Here is a 19656-nt window from a genome sequence, read left to right as displayed (position 1 = left end):
ACCTGATAATACTGACAAGGTTATTCACCATAACAGCATATGATTGTTCAACTAATTGTCAGCAAATAGAATAAAAAACACAGATTGACTTAGCAGATAGATCAAGACTTTCCTTTTTTCTTCCTATGAGATGAGTTATTTGGAAGACACAGTAATGGAAATGCAAGCAAACAGCATTACCCCTAATCATTAAGTACTTTTCAGTTCTACCAGTAGCAGAACATACAGAAATATATTTGGACATCATTTCCCGCTTCTGCAAAGTCAAATCTATCTTCTTGCCCCTTAATTTTAAGAGCACATTTAGTGACTATTTGCATATTCATACATCCTTATACAGCAAACACAGGACAACATATCGGGAGATACTCAGGGAAACTTATGAAGAACCCATTTGTTAGTCAGTGCAAATCTTTTTTTCCAGGCCTCCTCAACTCTTCAGGCAGCAGAGCAGTACAGTTAAACTTGATATAACATCTGCTGTATTGAGGTTGTAAATACAACTGCAAAGTTCCCAGTGTCTTTCATCTGGAAGGAATTCAAGATTTGCAGACCGAGTGCAGGGAGAGCACTTCCTCGCCACTTCTGAAGTGGAATTCTAGCCTGTCCTGGAGAAGGCAGCAATTCTCTGCACCAGCAAGTTCCTCATTCCCACTCCTATGTGCAAGCATAGACTCACATCCCTCCTTTCCCCTCATCCCCTAAAAGTAGTTTCTGTAATGAAACAAATTTCAGAAAGGCTTAAATGTCAGTCTGAAGTAGCCTTGTCTGACTATTATTCTGGAGAATGCTATAAGATAGTTAATCACTCACATTTTAATGAGATTTGGACATTTCTTCACTTCTGCTGACAAAACAGAAGAATCACAGTTCTGGGGGCTCTGATCCTAAACTGCATATGATTTAAGAGTCTCACCAGTCAATCATTTGTACCTCTCACTGAAATATGCTTTTCCCTTGCACATGTTCTCCCAACCAGACACCTTTAGCAGGTAGAACATCACTAAGTGCTAAATATGCACAGCATTACCTTTCCCAGAGTTAAGAAGCTGCTTAAGGTACTCAGGACCTGGTGAGACAGTGCTTTAATTAGTATCCACCCTATAATAAATAGAATTAAGAAAGCTTCTCTTAACAGTCATTAGCCTGGTGCAGAAAGCACTGCAGGAGTCCAGAAGATCTCTAAATTACCCTCTGATAGCTGGCCAAGTGTACATATTAAATGCAAATAAAATAAAATCCCCAAACCAGAACCTATTGTTCCACTATTCACAACCTGAGGGGCTAACAGAGAGTCCCTCAGTTGCCGAAGTGCTGACAAAAGCAACTGGGATATGGAGGGTCAGGAAAGAGACCGTAACAGGCGATTAAGTAAGCAATCAAGGAATCATGGTTTGATCAATTTGCAAAGTTCTCAAACTGCAGTTCACTTAGTGAATTTGCTGTCATCATCATTACAGGACACTTTATCTTGTCTCATTAGGGAATATGCCAATTGCTTCCCCTGAATTGTTTGCTGAGTATTTTTGAAGACAAAGGGTAGTGCAAGGGGTAGAGACATAAAACTAATATGTTGTCAGTGAACTGGCACAGCTAGAAAACCCATTCTTCATCACAAACTTTTTCTTACTAAGTGTTTTGCTTCTTCTTGACTGCCATTTTGGCTAGAGGCCAGATATACTCTTTTCAAATTAATAAGGAAAGACGTGAAGATTCAGCCATTAATAATGTGGGCAGATGCAAGCAGAGATGATCTACTCACCTTTAGATGGCCCCTTTGTCACTGCAACTTTGGAAAAAAATAGTCTGTACAGAGCTAGAAATCAGTCTAGGGGTGCTCAACTGGTATAAATCTGAAAGGTGCACAAGCTTCGGTGAAACTACAGTTATATCTGCCAGAAGAAAATCCATCCTGGTATGTTTTCCTTTTGGTTATATGAGAATTCCAGCATTAAATACTAGGAAGTAGCACAAGAAGTGGGAAGAGGCTGTAAACCTCGAGCTGTAGCACATAAAACATATTCTATCTATCATGACTTAAGAGAAAATCTGGTTTGGTGGACAGTTTATTTTGTAGCTGCATGCTGAGTGTTTAACATGCTTACATCTTAAGCATTTGGTACTGCATACTTCTAGACTGGATGGGCCATTGCTTTTAGTTCTTTTTTGCTATTTTATCCTGTATAATGCATCAAGGAGAAAACTACATTTGTTTTCCAGTCACTGGCAGATGCCCCCACAGACATTTCAAGTGCACCATCCATTCCAAGCTCTGCTCAATGTCTTTGCAGGCTGAGCTGATTGCTTGTTGCAGAATAAAGTTATGCAATTCCATTTGCTGAAAAAGGCTCCATTACTCCAGTGACAACAACCTTAAGCTGTCTTTACGGTTAAATGAAAGACAAGGTCTCTTTGCAGTCATTCTTCTCTTTATGCAATCAGAAATAACATACAAAATAAAAACCAGGCGAACAGTCGGCTGTGACTGTTAAGACCCCAGAGCCTTAACTCTGAAAACTGCCTTCATAGTTATGTTCCATTTTGTGCCAGGCATCTGTGATGTAGATGGAAATGTGGTTGTTTTGGGAACAGTAGGAAACCATTATTGTAGTTGTCATTAAAGAGTCACCAACCATTTATGCATGTAATAGGGCCTTACTTTCAAAAAGCAAGCACCAAGTGTAATTATGGAACTGTTGACAAATGCATACATTTTAATGTCAAACAACGGTTGCAGTAATGACACCTTTTTAATAAAGGAGAGGTATTCATCAGTTCAGAGTAGAACCCATCAACAATTTTCAAGCATTATTTTTAAATTTAAAAAAACCCAACAAAAACACAAACAAAAAATAGTGATTTTATTCCTTTCAGTGAAGCATTTTAATAGTGTTTATTCTTTCCCTCCTTCAAATTTATTTTCAAATTTTAAAATGTTCACCAAAATAACAAAAATAATGTTCTTTACAGGCTGCTCATGCAAAGCTTGTTTTCTCATTAAAATGCTTCATCAAGCACTTTTTGAAAAACACAATTTTAAAAATGAAACCTCTAAGTTGTCTTTTGTCTCAAAGAATCATGATCAGTTTCCCTTCTCTAACCCACCCACACTTTTTTTGGACTAATTTTGACTTATACCAGCCATTGAAGATAAAATGATAGTTTCCATCAACATTTGCTTCACTGAGCCAGAACCACTGAAAATCACAGTTTATGACTTCCAGACCCTGCTGCGTTTCCTCAGGCCCTTTTGGGAATGAGCTGCACTGCCACGCAGCAATAGCACCGCAGTTGCTGCCCCCAAGTTCCCGCAGGCGGTCAGGAGAAGCTGTTTGCTTCAGGGAGTTGCACTATGCTAGTGCTTGACAGAAAGAAATGTCAGCAGTGCACATGAACCCAGGCTACCCCCCTGCTAGTATGACTTGGACTTCACAGTCAGGTATGGCAGGTAGAAGAATTAGGGTAAACTACAGCACAAGGCAAAAACCAAAGTGTAAAGTGTAAAAAGTGTCAGTGTTGGCTGATGGGCTATTGCTGGTAACAGTGGGCATTCCCGGGAGACAGAACAAGAAACAGCTTGACTCCAAGGTCCCAGATTTAGTAGGGGAAACTGGACATCAGAAATATCTGTTTTACTTGGTCACAAAGAGATTGGATGTCTTTTATTGACTTTTTTCCTTTTTTTTTTTTTTCTTCCCCCCCAGAATCACTTATAAGCTATAACGTTGGACTCTGTGCTGACATTTTTGCAGTGCCCTTCAAGGAATTTTTTTAAAGGCTACTGCTCTGCTTCACAGAGAAATTTAAAATCATGCCAGAGCTAGCTACTGAAACTGATGCCGCCTGAGAGCCCCATTCTTCATACCAAGAACTGTTTCCCTAAGTACTGTATGTGTCTTGCCTACCCGCTAGGATGAGCTGTGCTGATGGTGCTCAGGCATGCGCAATACTGGCAGAATTCAAGATATCTATCTCCCAAGTCCATATAATCCTCTGTGAAATATAAATACCCAGTTTCTCCCTTAGGTATCTCTTTCAGCCTTAAGTATCTCAAATTAAACTAGCTTTTCAGATCAACAACTCATCCCATCAGAGCATTCATTCTGAACACTGCTTTACTGTTGATCATAACGGGCATTTTTTCCTTTAGTTCTCAACTTTTCACCTTCCCCGGTGATTAAGAAATGGTTTGTCAAACTTTGATCAGCATTTACAAAATAAACACTTTATCACCAGTCAGATCAACATCACCCAATTCTACATGTTCCCTTATATCTCCTGGGATATAAAGATTCATAAGTTCAAAATCAAAATTATGGATCTGAAACATAGACATTCCATATTTTTTCAAGACATATGTACTACAACCCTACAGAACCATCCTAGCAAAAATATAAATATGCACTTTGATTGATCAAGGTTTGAGCTGTAGATCCATGATTCAGACTTCAATGCCAGGAAGGCATTAAGAATTTTAATGTCATTATATTTTGACCTTTTGCGTAAAATCAAGTACAGAATTTAATTTTCTAATTCCTTCATCAAGACCCTTACGGCTGGTCAGCCAGAGCACATGCAGTAGCTCTCTGCACCCTGCAGTCTGGTCTGACAGGGCTGGGGTCCCTCTTAGCTTATCTTTGCAGTTGAAGCCTCAGCCTTGATTCGGTATACTGCAAGAGCCTGACAAGTTTTAAATATGAGCAATTTCATCACTGTTCAGCTCTCTGAAGTATCTTGAACCTGTTAATCCAACTGTTTTAATTACAATTCTTAAACTAGAAGAGATTGTGTCCCTACTGTAGCTGAAATCTTTAACAGCACATGGCTGAGCACAAACATTTGCAAGGTCAAACTTCCATCATTTTCAATAAAACATTTTTAAATTCAGTTTTTCACTGACTACCTGTTATTATATTGACATTTGGCTTCCAATCTTACTTTTGCCCTAGCCAGTTCACCTGCAGTCTCCATGACAGCCCTCACTAAGCACATGCTTACTGTTCCACTGTGGAGCTCCCAGGCAGATAAGCCTTCAGCTGGCCTCAGTTTTCCCGAGTACTTAACAGCTGTTTCCTTTGACTCCATATTGCTAACTTATAAAACCTCTCCTCTCTCTCAGACCACTTTAATTTCATTTTTAACCTCCAGTTCTAAAAAAGTATCCCAAAAACCAGACTGTTCTTTGCTCATATACTTGAACCTCTGCAAATAATCCCCAGGGAACAATATATTTAAATGGATCGATGGATGGATGGATGGATGGATGGATGGATGGATGGATGGATGAACTTGTTTATTCATCCAGTAAAATGGACCCCTTACCTACACTTAAAATAGTGCTGGCTGTTGGACTGAATGAAAACATTAGAGTGATACCCAGACTTCAGTTTTACTACTGGGAGACCAGGCAAGGTAAACCTCTCTGCCCTCCACCCAGCAGTATATTACAGTTATAGATACAATCAACAGAGTAAATTTCAAATCAAAGGTAATTTGATTGTTTGGGTTTTTTTTGTTTTTTTTTTTTTTTTAATCAGAGGATTAAATATCCTTTTAAAATTTAGTGGACATCAAGATAACTGTCAAAAAAAAAAAATTAAAGCAAACCTTAACATTCCCAGTATTTCTTTCCTACTGTACTTCCAATTATTTTAGAAATTGATCACACATTTAATTGCAAATGCTCTGAGCTGGAGATTCAGAATTTGAGCTGTACTAGTTATAATTATCAAAATGAATCCTGTAGTATTGCTGTTTCTAGATTGGATTCTCATAATCTAATAAAAGTAACTGATAATTTTCAGTTTCTCAGACGGATGTAAGATTTTATGGTGCTATAATAAATAAAATGAATTAAAAAGACCTAAAGAATTTTAATTTCTAATTTCATTGGGAAGTGCTGACACTGTCCACTACCCTGCTAAAGCATAACAGTGAGATGCATGTTGCTTTTACTACCTCTAATAATTGCACAGTCATGAAACATAGTAGGAGGAATACTTATTGCCAGATCATTTGGGACTCATTTAATCGCTTTGTAATTCTTTGCACCTTATATGCAAGGAGTATTAATAACCCCTATAAAAATTATTATTCTTGCATTCTGAGGTGAAAACTTATGTACTGGTTAGACTGGAAAGGCCAGTAAGAGCTAGGGATTCTGTCAGGATCTGCAACCATCCCTGGACTGACCTTGGACAAACTGATAGCACAAATGCCAACATAGGCTGAATTAAGCATTCTCACCAAAACGCGCAGGGCTCCTGGAGACAGATTGGATATGACTGATTCACCCTCTGTTTCTAGACCTCAGGCCTAACAGATTTCTTCTTACAGACTCCGCATAGTGAGTGTTCAATCAAGGATTTTTCTAAATAACAACTAAAGCAATATGCAACATGAAGTTTCTTCTTCTCATTCCAACAGCAGAGGGATTAGTACAGGCAATGAAGTCTGGGAATGATCGTCATTCTCCCTCTTACAATACAATTGTCTTGTTAAATGCCAGAAAATGAAATCTGTACTCTCAAAAACTGGATTTTGACAATTCTGCTGTTGACAGGCTAATGCAGTCTCTGCTGTGATGTGCCTAGATGACAGATGGCTTATTTTTCCTTTTTAAAATATGTATTTACTCATCTGATAAAGAATGAGCTATTTCCATAGATAGCTTTAAAATGACTTTTACCACAATGTCATGCAAATGGATGTTTGGGAGGCATCCTTCCATTACACTTGGGGATTAGACAATTTCCTACCATCCAAGCTAAGGCTCCCCCTGGCCGAGGTACGAAAGGTCATGTCAGCCCGTCCTCCCCTGTCGCTTCCCCGCTGAGGTTTGAAGGCAGCTGTGTCAGTCACACACCCCAGCGGCCCCTGCCCAGTGCTGGAGCAGAGTGACCTGCAAGTCCTGCTGCTGCTGGAAAGCACTCAGGAAGACCTGCAACATTTTAAGAGCGGTGTTGGAGGGAAAGGAGAAATCAAAGACTTGACGACACTGTGCAAAGCGTGGTATTTCAGCCTTGCTCTTGAAAGTACTGGCATCCCTGTGGCAATGGTCACACCTGACACAGGCAGGCTTCAAAACGTATTGAGTTAGTTATACTCCGTTCTGCAGGTAAATTCCGAAGTGGAATATTCTCTGTGTTATTTATAAGAAAATGTCAGGCAAAGAGCAGAAACTTTTTAAAAATGAACATCACTGCGAAATGCAGATACACAATTTACAGATACACAAACTGAAGAGAAAGCATTAATAAGACAGTAACTTACTACAAAATAAACAACGAAAATTCATATGCCAGAAGCATGGTATGAACAAAAATATGCAGGGACACCAAGTACAGTACTGAAGGCTTGATATGAATATTAAACATGTTTTGTTTAGTCAAAGAACACCAACGTGTATAAATACACATGGAAAAAAACCTATTCCAAGAATCTCAGACAAGAAAATTGGCTACTCAGGACATGCAAATTACATGATCAGACTCACTTTTAGACATCTGGCAGACTGAAACTCTCTGAACCTCATTTGCCCAGCCAACAAACTGTGTACACATCCCTCTACCTTGTAACACAGGAGAATTGCCAAACCCATGGCTGAGACTTTAATATGTACCTCCAGTACTGCTAACAATCTGGCTGAAGCTATATTAAGGTTTTCAGATAAAAAATAATATATGCAGTAAGCATATTTATATTAAAAATACTTTTTAAAAGCCTGAATTTAAGTTTATGTCATATAAACAACTACATGATATTTCTATTATTAGATGGATCTTTCCTCCAGCAATTACCTTGGCCAAAAAGGCACATGCCTGTATGTGCAAGATAGATCACACACCAAAGCAAATATTCAGAATTAAATTACATTCTGTTAATTATCACCTTGCAAAGCTTTGGGACATGTTGATATCCCCAGAACATGAAGAATGAAACCATTATTTTATATTTCTCATCATCCTTTAGATCAATGTTCAGTACTCTTCAGAATAAAAAAATACACGCAAGACTAAAGGCTGTCTGAAAACTACCATATATAAAAATAAAAGAAATACAGAAGGGGAAGGTGAGGCTTTCTAAGGGACTAACATAACTCATATAAGAGGAGATTACTAATAATTACCTTGCAATAAAGTTATAACATTCTGTATCTCAGGGCCATTTTAAACTCATCTACTGCTTTCACTATCACATGATAATTACAAGGAGAATTAATAGTATGAGAGAGATGACCATGAGGTTTTAAACTATGACCTTTCAATTAAAAATATTTTGTACATATACACATCTGTAAATCCTCTCCCTCTGTTTCTCTCTCTATATACACCTATAATTCTGATCTAGCTTCAGTTCCCTACTGTATGTTTAAGATAAAACAGCCTCCCTCTATAGATGACAAAACACTGGCATGTTTCAGAGGTGGTCCACGAACTTACCATGAACACCCTATCTCACAGTGAGACTAGTCAACTTCTGAAAACAGCTCACACTCTGTTAAATATAGAAAGAGACCAGACCACTATCTTACATTAGATGTCACAATATCAGACAGGAAAAAATAGATGAGCTGAATCCCACCCAGGCCTTTTTCCCCAGCTGTCTACTAATATCAGTGTTTCTATCTAAAAGAGAAAAACAAAACAAACATTACAGTATTATCTATTTTCCTATGGTTCACACATGTAATTACATAAAGGATCCTCTCCTATCTATCTAGATTATATCAGACTACACCAATACCTGATGGATCAGTAGGCTACCCACCACACTGCAGAAATGGGGAAAGTGTCTATCTTTAAAAAGGCTTCAGTGGAGCTAATCTTCCAAACTATTTAAATGCAAGCTGTGTGAAGCACATTTAAAAGATAAACCAAAGCCATGCATTTTCAAGACTCAAAATAAGATTGTATCCTCAAAGCACTGTCTTAGCTACAGATAAGCTCAAGTATCAGTAAGCAAAGTAGTTTCAAAGGAAAGAATCCATACCATTTCAGTAGACGATATAGATCACACACCTTCTAATATACCTGCAAATTGGATCTTATTCCCCACAGAGGTGGAGAAACTAAGGCACAACAAAACTCATACACAACCAAATGTAACTCACCTACCATTGGCTTAATATCCTATAGGGTTATTCCATAATTCCTAGTTTCCCCAAACTGCAGGCAGTGAAATGGGTACCCAGGGACTACCATCACAAGTTCTACATTTCCCATCAAACTGCAAGTCTGTCCACATGCATTTGTGACAGCAAGGCACTAGCACATGCCTTGGAGTTCCACAGCTACAGATAGTAAAGAGATAAAAACACAATTGCTAATCAGTGCTGTGACCAGCCAGCAAGAAGATGTGAATTACACTGGAAGCTGGAATTATGACAGTTAAATCCAAATCCTCTTTCCCCATTGGAGGAAAAAACCAAAAACCACACACACCACCCCCGTCCCCCCCCCAAAAAAAAGCACAAAAGAGAATTGGAAGGTATTGATCGTATTCCATACATGGCAGCTTATGAAGGATGATTAACCGTTACTAAACGGAGAAACGGACTTATGCATGAGGCAATAAACTATGCAGGAAAGAAACAAGCTGTTTAGAAAACATTGAGACTCTTTCCATAAGTTACTGAAACCCATAAAACACCAATGGGTTTTAGCACCATTTTACTTGTATTTACAGCTCAGTTCTGAGAAGAGGAGAACAGAAGCAGGACCATATGAGACTTCAGGGTGAAAATTCTCTGCCACAGAATAGCTATTTAATAGGACATGACCCTACACCCTTCAGTGGTGGACCCTCAACTGGATCTGGTAGATTGCCACACCTCCTGTGACAGTTTAGGAACATTTGGGATCAGAAAGGATTTTGAGTGAGCAGGAGGATACCTGAGGTTTGCAGAAAATTGACTGCCTCTAGGAAGATTATATTAAAGCCATGTCTAGACCCAGCTACTTCTTTATATGTATCTTGAGATGTGTACTTTTGCTTCATTCACACATCTTGAAAGTCAGCTATACCCATTTTCAGTCATGACAGACAAAATGTGTCCCACATATCTGATGTGGTCATGCAAACATTGTCCCAGCTGTGTCTTATATCAAATTCCTGTTCTGTTCTGCAACTGTCTACTTCCTTTCTGTTGCATCAAATGCAAACTATTTATCTTTGCTTTTCATGGCATGTTTCCAACCTATCTACCTGTCATGACTCTAGCGTTTGCCCTGTCAAAAATGCCAAACTCCTCTGGCCATAGCCTTATATTTTTCAAACGAGCACATTACTGCTTTCTCCCATGTCACTCTATGCCTACAAGCATTCAATTTCTTCCTCTTTTTAATCTCTACCTTATGACTTTTTGCCTACAAAAAAGACTAGCAATAATTATGTACCTGGTAGACAGAAACTGCCACCTACAATGCTGATGAAGACTTTCTGGCACTCCATCACCTGTGCCAGAATAGTTTGTGCCCTCAGAAACTTAACTGCAAACTCTTTGAAGCAGAGATAGTCTGTATAGTTAGCTGTTCCTCACAGCAGGATCCAGTATGGTCCAAGAATACTTGGAAGAAACCAGTAAGATTGCTTATGTATCAACCACAAAATGTATTTCAACATTTTACAGATGATGACAGTAAGTTAGGGACAATGTATCTTCAGATCTCAGTTCTTAAAATTGTAAGGTCTCCCGTTCTGAGCTGGTAAAACATAAATCAATTAAATCAGGTTTGCAGATGCATGTCATGCAGTTCTTCCAAAAGCATGGCAAGGAATGGGTCTTTTTACATTGTTTAACCAGTGGCCCCTGACTCTTACAAACATCACACCAAAAAGAAGTAAAAACACACTAATGAAACTCAGACAGAAAAGAAATCCCATTGACAATTAAACTGTTCACACTATGTTTGACTTGCAGCAGATTGCTGGTTAAATCTTTCCACTGTTGCTGCATGGACTTGGGTCTGAAGGGCAAGTTAATAAAAGAAATAGCCTCTCCAAAGTGGTGCAAGTTCAATTTCAGGCCTATCAGCCTCAGTGTTCTAGTAAAAATCAAAATCTGTTGAGATAATGTTTCAAACCTTAAGAAATTAGATAGTTTACTTTGATAGAACTACACTGAATTACACGATTGGAAGACTTGTCTGTACATTGAGGATATTCTGGAGTTCTGTTGTGATCACATCTGTGGCTTTCATTCACCTTCTACAAGGTACTCCTGTACGTCAGCCACTATCAGCTGAAAGCGATAACGTCTCTTGTTCTGCAGGTTTCTTATCAATAGTCTGCATTTGCCCACTGGCTTTGAAATGGTTTCATTGCACATTTCAAGCACATGAATGCATTTTTCCAGACTAATGTTGCTTTTATCAGTGTTGCTTGGCTTACGGGGCAGCTGGCTCTACAATCTTGCTGGAATCAAATTAGCTGTTGATAATATGGTTGTAAATAAGCTGAGCAGCTGAATAGCTGTACATCACATGTGTGCACAGCTTGATGTGCTGGAAAGTCTTAACACAAGATCTTCCTGAGAAATTTTTCAGAGTAGTTTTTACATCAGTGAACCTTAAATAACTGCAGCTATGTATGTGCCTTTGAGAGCACAGACACAGGTTCACAGAAGCGTGAGGCTTCGCTTAGCCCCATGTCCATGGGGAAAACTAGTCATGAACCAGTCCTCTCCATTAATGACATGGTCTCTTTTGGACACAAGCCACACTGAGCTGGCACAGAAATAGCGAACTTCAGGCCCCAAGCTAGTATGACAGTGGAGATGTATTCTAGAGGTTATATTCCTAGTTGCCTTTGATAGTCAATAGCAACAGACCTCCTCTTTCCCCAGGGAGCCTCTCCCTTCTCAATAACTGATTTGTCCACCTAGTTTTGTACCGACCATCAGCTGGTGTGCAAACTCTGCTATGGCCTCAATCACTGCATGCACTGAGTTGGATTTGAAGGTTTTGAAGAGGGGTGATGCCTTTTGGAATGACAAAAACATTCATCAAAAAGTAAACCCTCTTCAAAACTGTAAGCTCAGCATTTTTCATCCCATCCTTCATCTGGCTTGGCATGATTTCTGCATCAAACCCTTAGCTTCCTTTGTGCTTACAATGTAGAGCTCAGGTGACTCATCTATGAATAGACCTCTCAACAACCTCTCCCATCAGCTGCAGACCCCACACCACAAATGATTTCATCATTAATTAGCAAACCATTAAAGTCTGCAGAATTACAGTACAATTGACAATATTCTCAGCTTCAAACCACTAAGTACCTTTTCTCCTCTTCTGCTTTTTAGCTTAACAGGGAAAAAAATGCATCTCACCAATCTCATTCTATCTGTGGTCCAAGTGCTCATCAAACAGCTGGAGTGGTTATAGCTGTATTCCTGGAATTGTTATTCTTACTCACTCTTTTTTTCTCTTTATTTCCTGTGATAGAACAGGAAGTTTACCTTCATTTTCTAACTGCTTTTCCATTTAGTCAGCTGTATGAACAGGCTTTATTTTGGCTTCCCCTTTCTCTCTATTTTTTTAAAATTAGAATTCCCAGCATTCTGTGCCTCTACTGTTTGACACTTTAAAAAAAAAAAAAACCTTTAAAACACCTTTAATATTCCTTTTGTTGTGAATTTCAGTAGAAAAATACTTCACATACTTCCACTGTTTCAGATACTGTATCCTTGCTAATAGTTTAGCAAAATTCCAAAATTATAAATTGTTGAAAACTGGATTCTTGCAACATGAATTTATGGATAATCTAAAAACTATGAAGCCCATGGTGCCAAAATTGATGTACAGCCCAAACACAGATTAAAACCATCCAGCTCAGCCCAGCTACAATCAACTAAATGTCTAATGACCAATGTATCTACAATGTGTACATAACATAAATGAATTTAAGATTCTCTAAGTCAATGTATAATATGAGAAAAAGTTGTGGAAAATTAGTTAAAATAATCTGGGTTTGTTTTCTCCAGAATATTTGTCAGGAAACATGCATATATGCAAATGCATTCCTCTGCATTCCCAGCCTAACTCTTGACCTGTTTGAACAATGTCAGGACATGCCACATTCTATAATACAATATGACCTTTCACAAATCTTCTCTCTCATTTATGTGTACCTTGACATATGAGCTGCAGTAGAAAACACTGTATATGTGGGTTACTTACAGTTATGACAGGTAGCTCCCATGTAGCCTGTATCATTACAATCACAGTAAAAGGTGGTCCAGGACTGAGAGCATTTTCCTCCATGTTCACAGTAGTTGGGTAAACATCTAATTGGAGACAATTTAAAAACAAACAAACAAACAATTAATTATAAACATTTATGTAAAAATAATGTGCTGAAAAAAAAATTATAAAACTGTCTTAATTCCTCATTCAAGCAAGAGTTTCCTAGGGCTGAATCACTGTATAATACCTCAAATAATTACTTATTCCTCTGATCCATGATTCACTTCAAATATAAGCATTGAAGACAACAGCATTTAATGTATCAGTAAGTAGGTAAAGATTGCTTTCAATAAAAATATTCCACTTGTCCTCCACTTGTTAGCAATTAAAAGTGTCACAAACTTTCCAAGCACAGAAAAGGATGAGTAACAGGTGAAATGCTATTGAAATCTTATTTCAAAGGAGAATCCCCCGTTCTCTGATTAAACAGGCATCATTGTTATCAAAATTAGGCTGAGTTACATTTGTAGTAACACAAACAGCATGAAAATCTCAGAAGTGAGAGGAAAAATATGCTTCAATTATGAGTTCTGTACTCTCTCTTCTTTCCCTCATTTTAGTTCGTAAGCCTCTAAAGTATTACTGTGAAGCAAATTATTAAAAGAAGAAAGAGGCACAACAGCATGCAGCTTGGGAAGTGAAGAGAAACAAAAGCTGTGGGAGATAAATTCAATCTCCAGGACAAGAAGTGAATACTGATCTGAATTACATCGGTGTAAACACAGGCAGTGCAATAGAGTTACACCAGCCTAAAGGGAAACAGATTGTTCCATTGTTTGCCTTTTCTTTCTTTTTTTTCCCTTACTGTATATTAGATAATCTCTTTTACACTGTTTGTTTGACTTTTGAAAAATGAGTAACTTGTTTATACCACTGATTCAATTGTGACGGGTGGATGGATAGAAAACAGGCAATCAATTTATCTCATACACACCAGCACTCTGTTAGGGTTTGCTTTGTTGCAAATTGAGCTTCAAAAACCTTTTTATGGCCCAGATCTTTCAGTGGTGTTAGTGGTGAAGTCACTGAGGCAACCTAGATTTGTACTTGATCACTATTTATACCATTGTACATAAAATTATAAAAGTAATATAAAATATTACTATGAAAGATTAATTCATTTTTATTAATGCTTACTCAATTATTATAGTAATTATTTATTATTCAAATATTAAAGACATAAGGAATTCAAGAAGAAAGTATGTGATTTATACCTATCTATAACATCTGTTGAAAAAAATATAAGATATATTGGTCTTATAAAAATCATTGTTATGGGTTCTATTAATCACTGGGCTCAAATATAAAATGAGGAAAGAGAATGGGAAATGCATGCCTAGTTTTCCAGCTCACCATGGAGCTTCTTTCAGTGCTGTGGAGAACACCTTGTTTCTGAAATTGGAAAGAAAGAAAGGGGACAGCCAAAACTGTTGGGTCTGCCATAAGCTTACAGGGCAGGAACTCTGAGAAGGGATGAGATTTTGTCTTTTAATGGTATGCTGGGAAATCATCTAACAGAGCCTAACACCTGCTGGTGCAGTGACAGCCCAGCCAGCCATTACATCTACTCTTGGCAATGGTAAAGAGAATAAGAGGCTTTGGGTCAAGGCTGAAGAAAGCAAAGGCAGCCAACAGGGTGGCACACACACACACAGAGGATTGACTGGTGCACAGTCTGCACCCAGCTACGTTCTGCAGGACCATGCCAGCTCCCTTCAAACAGCAGCTCTTCAACAGCTTTGTCCCAGAGGCTGCAGAAGCACAGTGGTTCAACAGCTCTTTGGTGACCTACATGAATTTTGCCTCTGCGAGTAGATCTACTCATATTTGTGCTTTGGTTGTGCCTGCCCTTGCCCTCAGCATACTGCCTTTACTTCTACCTGCTACTTGGTGATAAACATTCATTTATGTCACTTGTACAACAGCAGTAGTTATATTCACATCACAGAAGTGCTGGCAACAAGAAACATCTGATGTTAGTAAAGCTCTTCGGAAAGGTAAAAAGAACAGTACCGTGTTATTATCATAATTCACATCATCAGTGTAATGGACAAATATGCTTTCTGCCTATTTTAAGCTACCTTTTATTAATTAACCCAATGCAGTAGAGCTAATTACTAGTCATTTGTGGTTTGCTAAAGGCCTCTATCAGAGGCTTAGCCCCATTTATTCCCTTAAAACAGCTTCCTTTTTAAAGGCTTTACATAGTTGAGGGTCACTTCTCCTTTCTATTTGTCTTACAAATGTAGACACTTTTTCTTCCTCCAACAATGCACAAAATGCAAGTTGAACAAGCCATGTAAGCTTTTAATGATATTCATAAATTCAGAATTAAACCTTTTTTATTCCTTAGTCTATTTGCTTTAATTAGCACCAGCCACATTGATCTTGTTTTTGGTCAGATAACGAACTCTTCTAAGAGCTTATGAAACAAATTTCTTTGCAACTCTAATAATTACCATAATCCCACTCTAGCTAAGCAGTTGCGTCTTCATTAGAAGCAGAATTTATCCTAATTGTCAGAGAACTCAAAATTAAGGAATAGCTATGATTAAAATTAATCAAGGCATGGATGAATCACAGGTTGTTCCATTTGATAACAGTCCTGGATCCTCATGTTGAAGGATTTAAATACATATAATTTAAAATATAAATTAATATTTGCATTCTACTAAAATCAAGCAATTTTAGCAAAAAACGCAGTGGTATCACAGAACGTTTCATAGGCAAAAATTTGCAGCAGGCAGCCTGTGACCTATTTGCAATTGAAATGAACAAACAGATCAACTCAATTTTTGCAAGTATCATAAATGTGACACTTTGAAATTTAATTATTTGCCTAAGACAGTATGTGACAGACCAAGGACTCTAATCTTCCAGATTAATTCATAGAATATATCATGGTGAATGAATCTTATAAAAGAAATAAACAAAGCAAATAAAATTTTTGCTCCTTTGGCCAAGCTGAAAAACACACCTTAGCCATCTAAGCATCTGAGCAATACACAGAGCCCTCACAAAAGCATTCACTGCCCTTAGATGAAAAATTCACCTCCAAAACTGTATGTGTGCTTCCTTTGAATTCAAAGGACAAACTGCATAGACATTAGAGGGCAAAATTTGGCCCTTTGATAGGAACGATGAAGAAATAACAATGACAAAATTACTTGAGTGGGAAGGCTGAAGGAGTTCTACATATTCGATGGTACTCTTGACTGGAAATAAATTGGGTACTTTCAATAAACACCTCTCAGATTTTGTTATAGTCAGCACAACACATCCTGCCTGCACCACTCTCTATTCTTCCTAAATAAAGAGGAAAAAAAGAGAACTCTCAGAGAAAGAAAAAAGGAGCACACACCCCCAGTATTAACACTGTCAATATACATCATTTTGAGACAACCACTAAGTCCCTAAACTCAACGTCACAACAAAAAAACCACATGAAATTTAGACATTTTTCTGTCAAGAAAACATTTGACTAAATATCTCAAATTCATTTTATTTCAGCTTGTTTTCCTATTTATGAGCTGTAGCTATTTAATGTGTAATTAACAAAATATAACATTAACAGTGATGACTTAATATAGTATGTCCAAGACTTGGACAAGAATATACTTAATATAGTATACTTAATATAGTATGCCTGCACTATATATGACATCATGGTGCTACTGTAACAGCCTATACTTTGCTTCGGTAAAATGATGTCTTTCCACTAAATTCAGTAGATTGAGGCCAATTACAACAGCATGGATTTTGGCCCTGCTCTGCTGAGCTGCGTATCTGTGAAATTCCTTGCCAAAGGTTATTTTGGATACAGGGAATAGGTTCAAGGGGAGATCAGACAAGTGTTTCAAAGAGAACTCCAGCAGTGTTATGCCATAGACAACATGTAACAACTTCAGGGATTTACCAGGGGGAAAACAAATGAAGATCAGAGAGTATTATAAAAGAAAATACCACAGGACCATTTTTCCCTGGACGTCTGTTTGTGGTAAAATGGCAGGCTAGGTCTCCCTAACCAAAGGGAGAGAAGAAAACTACCAGAATCAGAGGGAGGAAGGGAGAATAAGTAAAAACAATATTAAGACAGGCTGCAAAAGAGTTAACACTCTTCAAATCTTTAGTTTGCCTCAGCACATAATCCCTCCTCATAACCACACCTCCCAACTTCTCTCTTGAAACTTAAGAAAACTCAACAACCTTTTTTTTTTTTTTTTAAAGTGTTGTGGCATATTTTTTTATTTTTTAATACATCTACATTTTCTTCCCTAAATTCATTATGTTATGAGAAGTCATGGAGTGCAAACAGAACAAGAGTAATGTGAACAAAGACAGTTTTTCTTTTCCATACCGGAAATAATTTTAATTATTTTGATAATTTGTCACAAAGGTAGTTTTTTCTTCTGTCAGAGATTTACAAAACTTGATGACTGAACTTATAAAATTTATTGTTCTTTCCATTGCTGGTCACGCTGATTCTCAGACTCTGCACTTGCATTCCACTGCGAGGCCAACATTTGGAAGATCAGAACACTGACACTAACTGCCCTCAGGCATGTGGCTGAGACAGAATTGAGGGAGGAGGTTGTGCTGGGATTGGCACAAGTGAAGGGAAAAGAGCCTGTTATCTATGCCTTAGATAAAAGGCATTTTTTTAAGGTTTGATTGCTTTGTTGTTAGAACACCTACATTTTTAATAGAGGTAAATGTGCTGACAGTTTGGCTTGGCATCAGCAGAAAGGATTTTATATAAATAAATTTGAAAATGAAAAAAGGGAAACAAATAAACCATCCTGTACAGACAGCTGTTCCATTTAGAATTCATCATTTTACAAAGCAAAAGCAGAAAAGCCATCTGCAAAAATCAAACAAACAAACAAGACAGGATATTATATTCTACATGCATCCCTGCAGTTGGCCTTTAATTTACTGCGGGGTTGCACATCCCATGAATTTTGACTCTAAATGAATAGCATGGGGGTGAACTCCATTCAGGGCCCCCCAGAAATTCAATTCCACACTCAAGTTGGATTCCAAAAGCCACTTCAGTAGCCCCCTACCAACCTTCAAACCACCTTATTTCTCCACAGGGGTCTCATTTAGGGCAAATCCCCTCTCCAGAACTAGTGGAAGAACCTCCACTCTGTATCAAAGACAAAATCTATCTCCAACTCCAGCTTTTCCACATGTACAAGTCACTGCAGTTACAGGAAGGAGTTCACCCTGCTCAAAAAGTTCTGTAGTTATCTCTTACAGCAATTACTAAACACATTTTAAAGGACCAGCTCAGCACTGTTCTTGATTTGTGGGAATTCAAATGGGATTTGAATTCAGCAGCATTTTCATAGTTTACATGAAAATAAACAAACAAACTTACTTATCTGGAAAAGAATAAGACTAAAGTAAACCATGATCTGTCTCCAATTCAGATATAGTATGTCAGATAAATCTGAAGAATCTGTCTTCATTTTGCTTTGAAACACAGTATTTCTACAGAGCAGTGCAGCCTCTGTAGGCCTAAATCATTGTTTTCTGCAGCTGGTCTTGCATGTAGGAAACAAAGTCAGGGAAAAGAAAAAGGCTGAAAATTAAGGCAGGGCAGGCAAGATCAACTCACAGCATTGTCCAAATAATCTGAGCATTCCCTTTCTTTCACATTAAAGAAACACAAAGGACAGAAACCTCCCCCATCTTCAGAGGTTGCATCTTCTACTGTGACTGCCTATTTTTACAGAGACTTTGCTTTGCACACCACATTCCTGTTTTATAACTACCCAGACAGAGCTCATCTGACAGTGCAAAACTCATATACCAGTCCAAGAGGAGGAAATTCTTCTACGTGGTTTTATTACACTTCATTGTCAGTCAGCCCTTAAGCTATCAGAGAGAGAAGCTCTGTCACTGCCTGCATTATCCAGTTACGTTTAAACATTAGAATAGATATGAGAAGATGCGAGGATGGTCTTCAGTACTTCAGGGATTTTACTTTTGACACCCAGGTTTTGGGTGTTTGTGGGTTTGGATTTTTAAAATCTTGCTCAGTTTTTCTTCATCCTGTCCTTTCACCCTAAAACTTAGGCAGTATTCGGGGGTTTTCCAAGATTCACACTCCAAAATGAGCTACCTGCAATGGTTTGATTACATCAGTTAGTATGTCTAATTTGTGATGTAGGTGCATACTTTTGAGAGGGACCCAAGGGGTTCTTCAACTCTCACAGAACATCATGTATTTCTCTATGTTTAATAGTAGTTTTTCCACTGTATATTGATTTTACAAGGGATTAAGTCATTAAGATACCTTTTATACCTTTTCCTTCCCCATCATGTAACATAGATTGGATTTAAGATATTTTCCCCCTTCCATTTCCACATCATTTTTTTCCACTGTTTTGCTTTAGTTTTAGTG

General features: G+C 38.0%; 1 protein-coding gene across 6 annotated transcripts in view; it reads right to left on the bottom strand.

The window, feature by feature from the left end:
- The window catches only part of CNTNAP5 (contactin associated protein family member 5), a 299895-nt gene that overhangs the window by 108240 nt on the left and 171999 nt on the right, over positions 1 to 19656 (bottom strand). For all 6 annotated transcript variants that reach the window (XR_012633925.1, XR_012633926.1, XR_012633927.1 and 3 more), the window contains one exon: positions 13179 to 13285. Coding sequence is in view for 2 of the 6 variants with exons in the window: in XM_074910307.1 (XP_074766408.1) it covers positions 13179 to 13285 (107 nt within the window). In the remaining 4 variants the exon portion in view is untranslated. The remainder of the gene's footprint in view (positions 1 to 13178; positions 13286 to 19656) is intronic.

Source organism: Athene noctua, chromosome 7 (genome assembly GCF_965140245.1).
Source record: "Athene noctua chromosome 7, bAthNoc1.hap1.1, whole genome shotgun sequence".
Classification (NCBI taxonomy): domain Eukaryota; kingdom Metazoa; phylum Chordata; class Aves; order Strigiformes; family Strigidae; genus Athene; species Athene noctua.
Note: the sequence above shows the minus strand (reverse complement) of the source record. Positions and strands in the feature narration are given on the sequence as shown.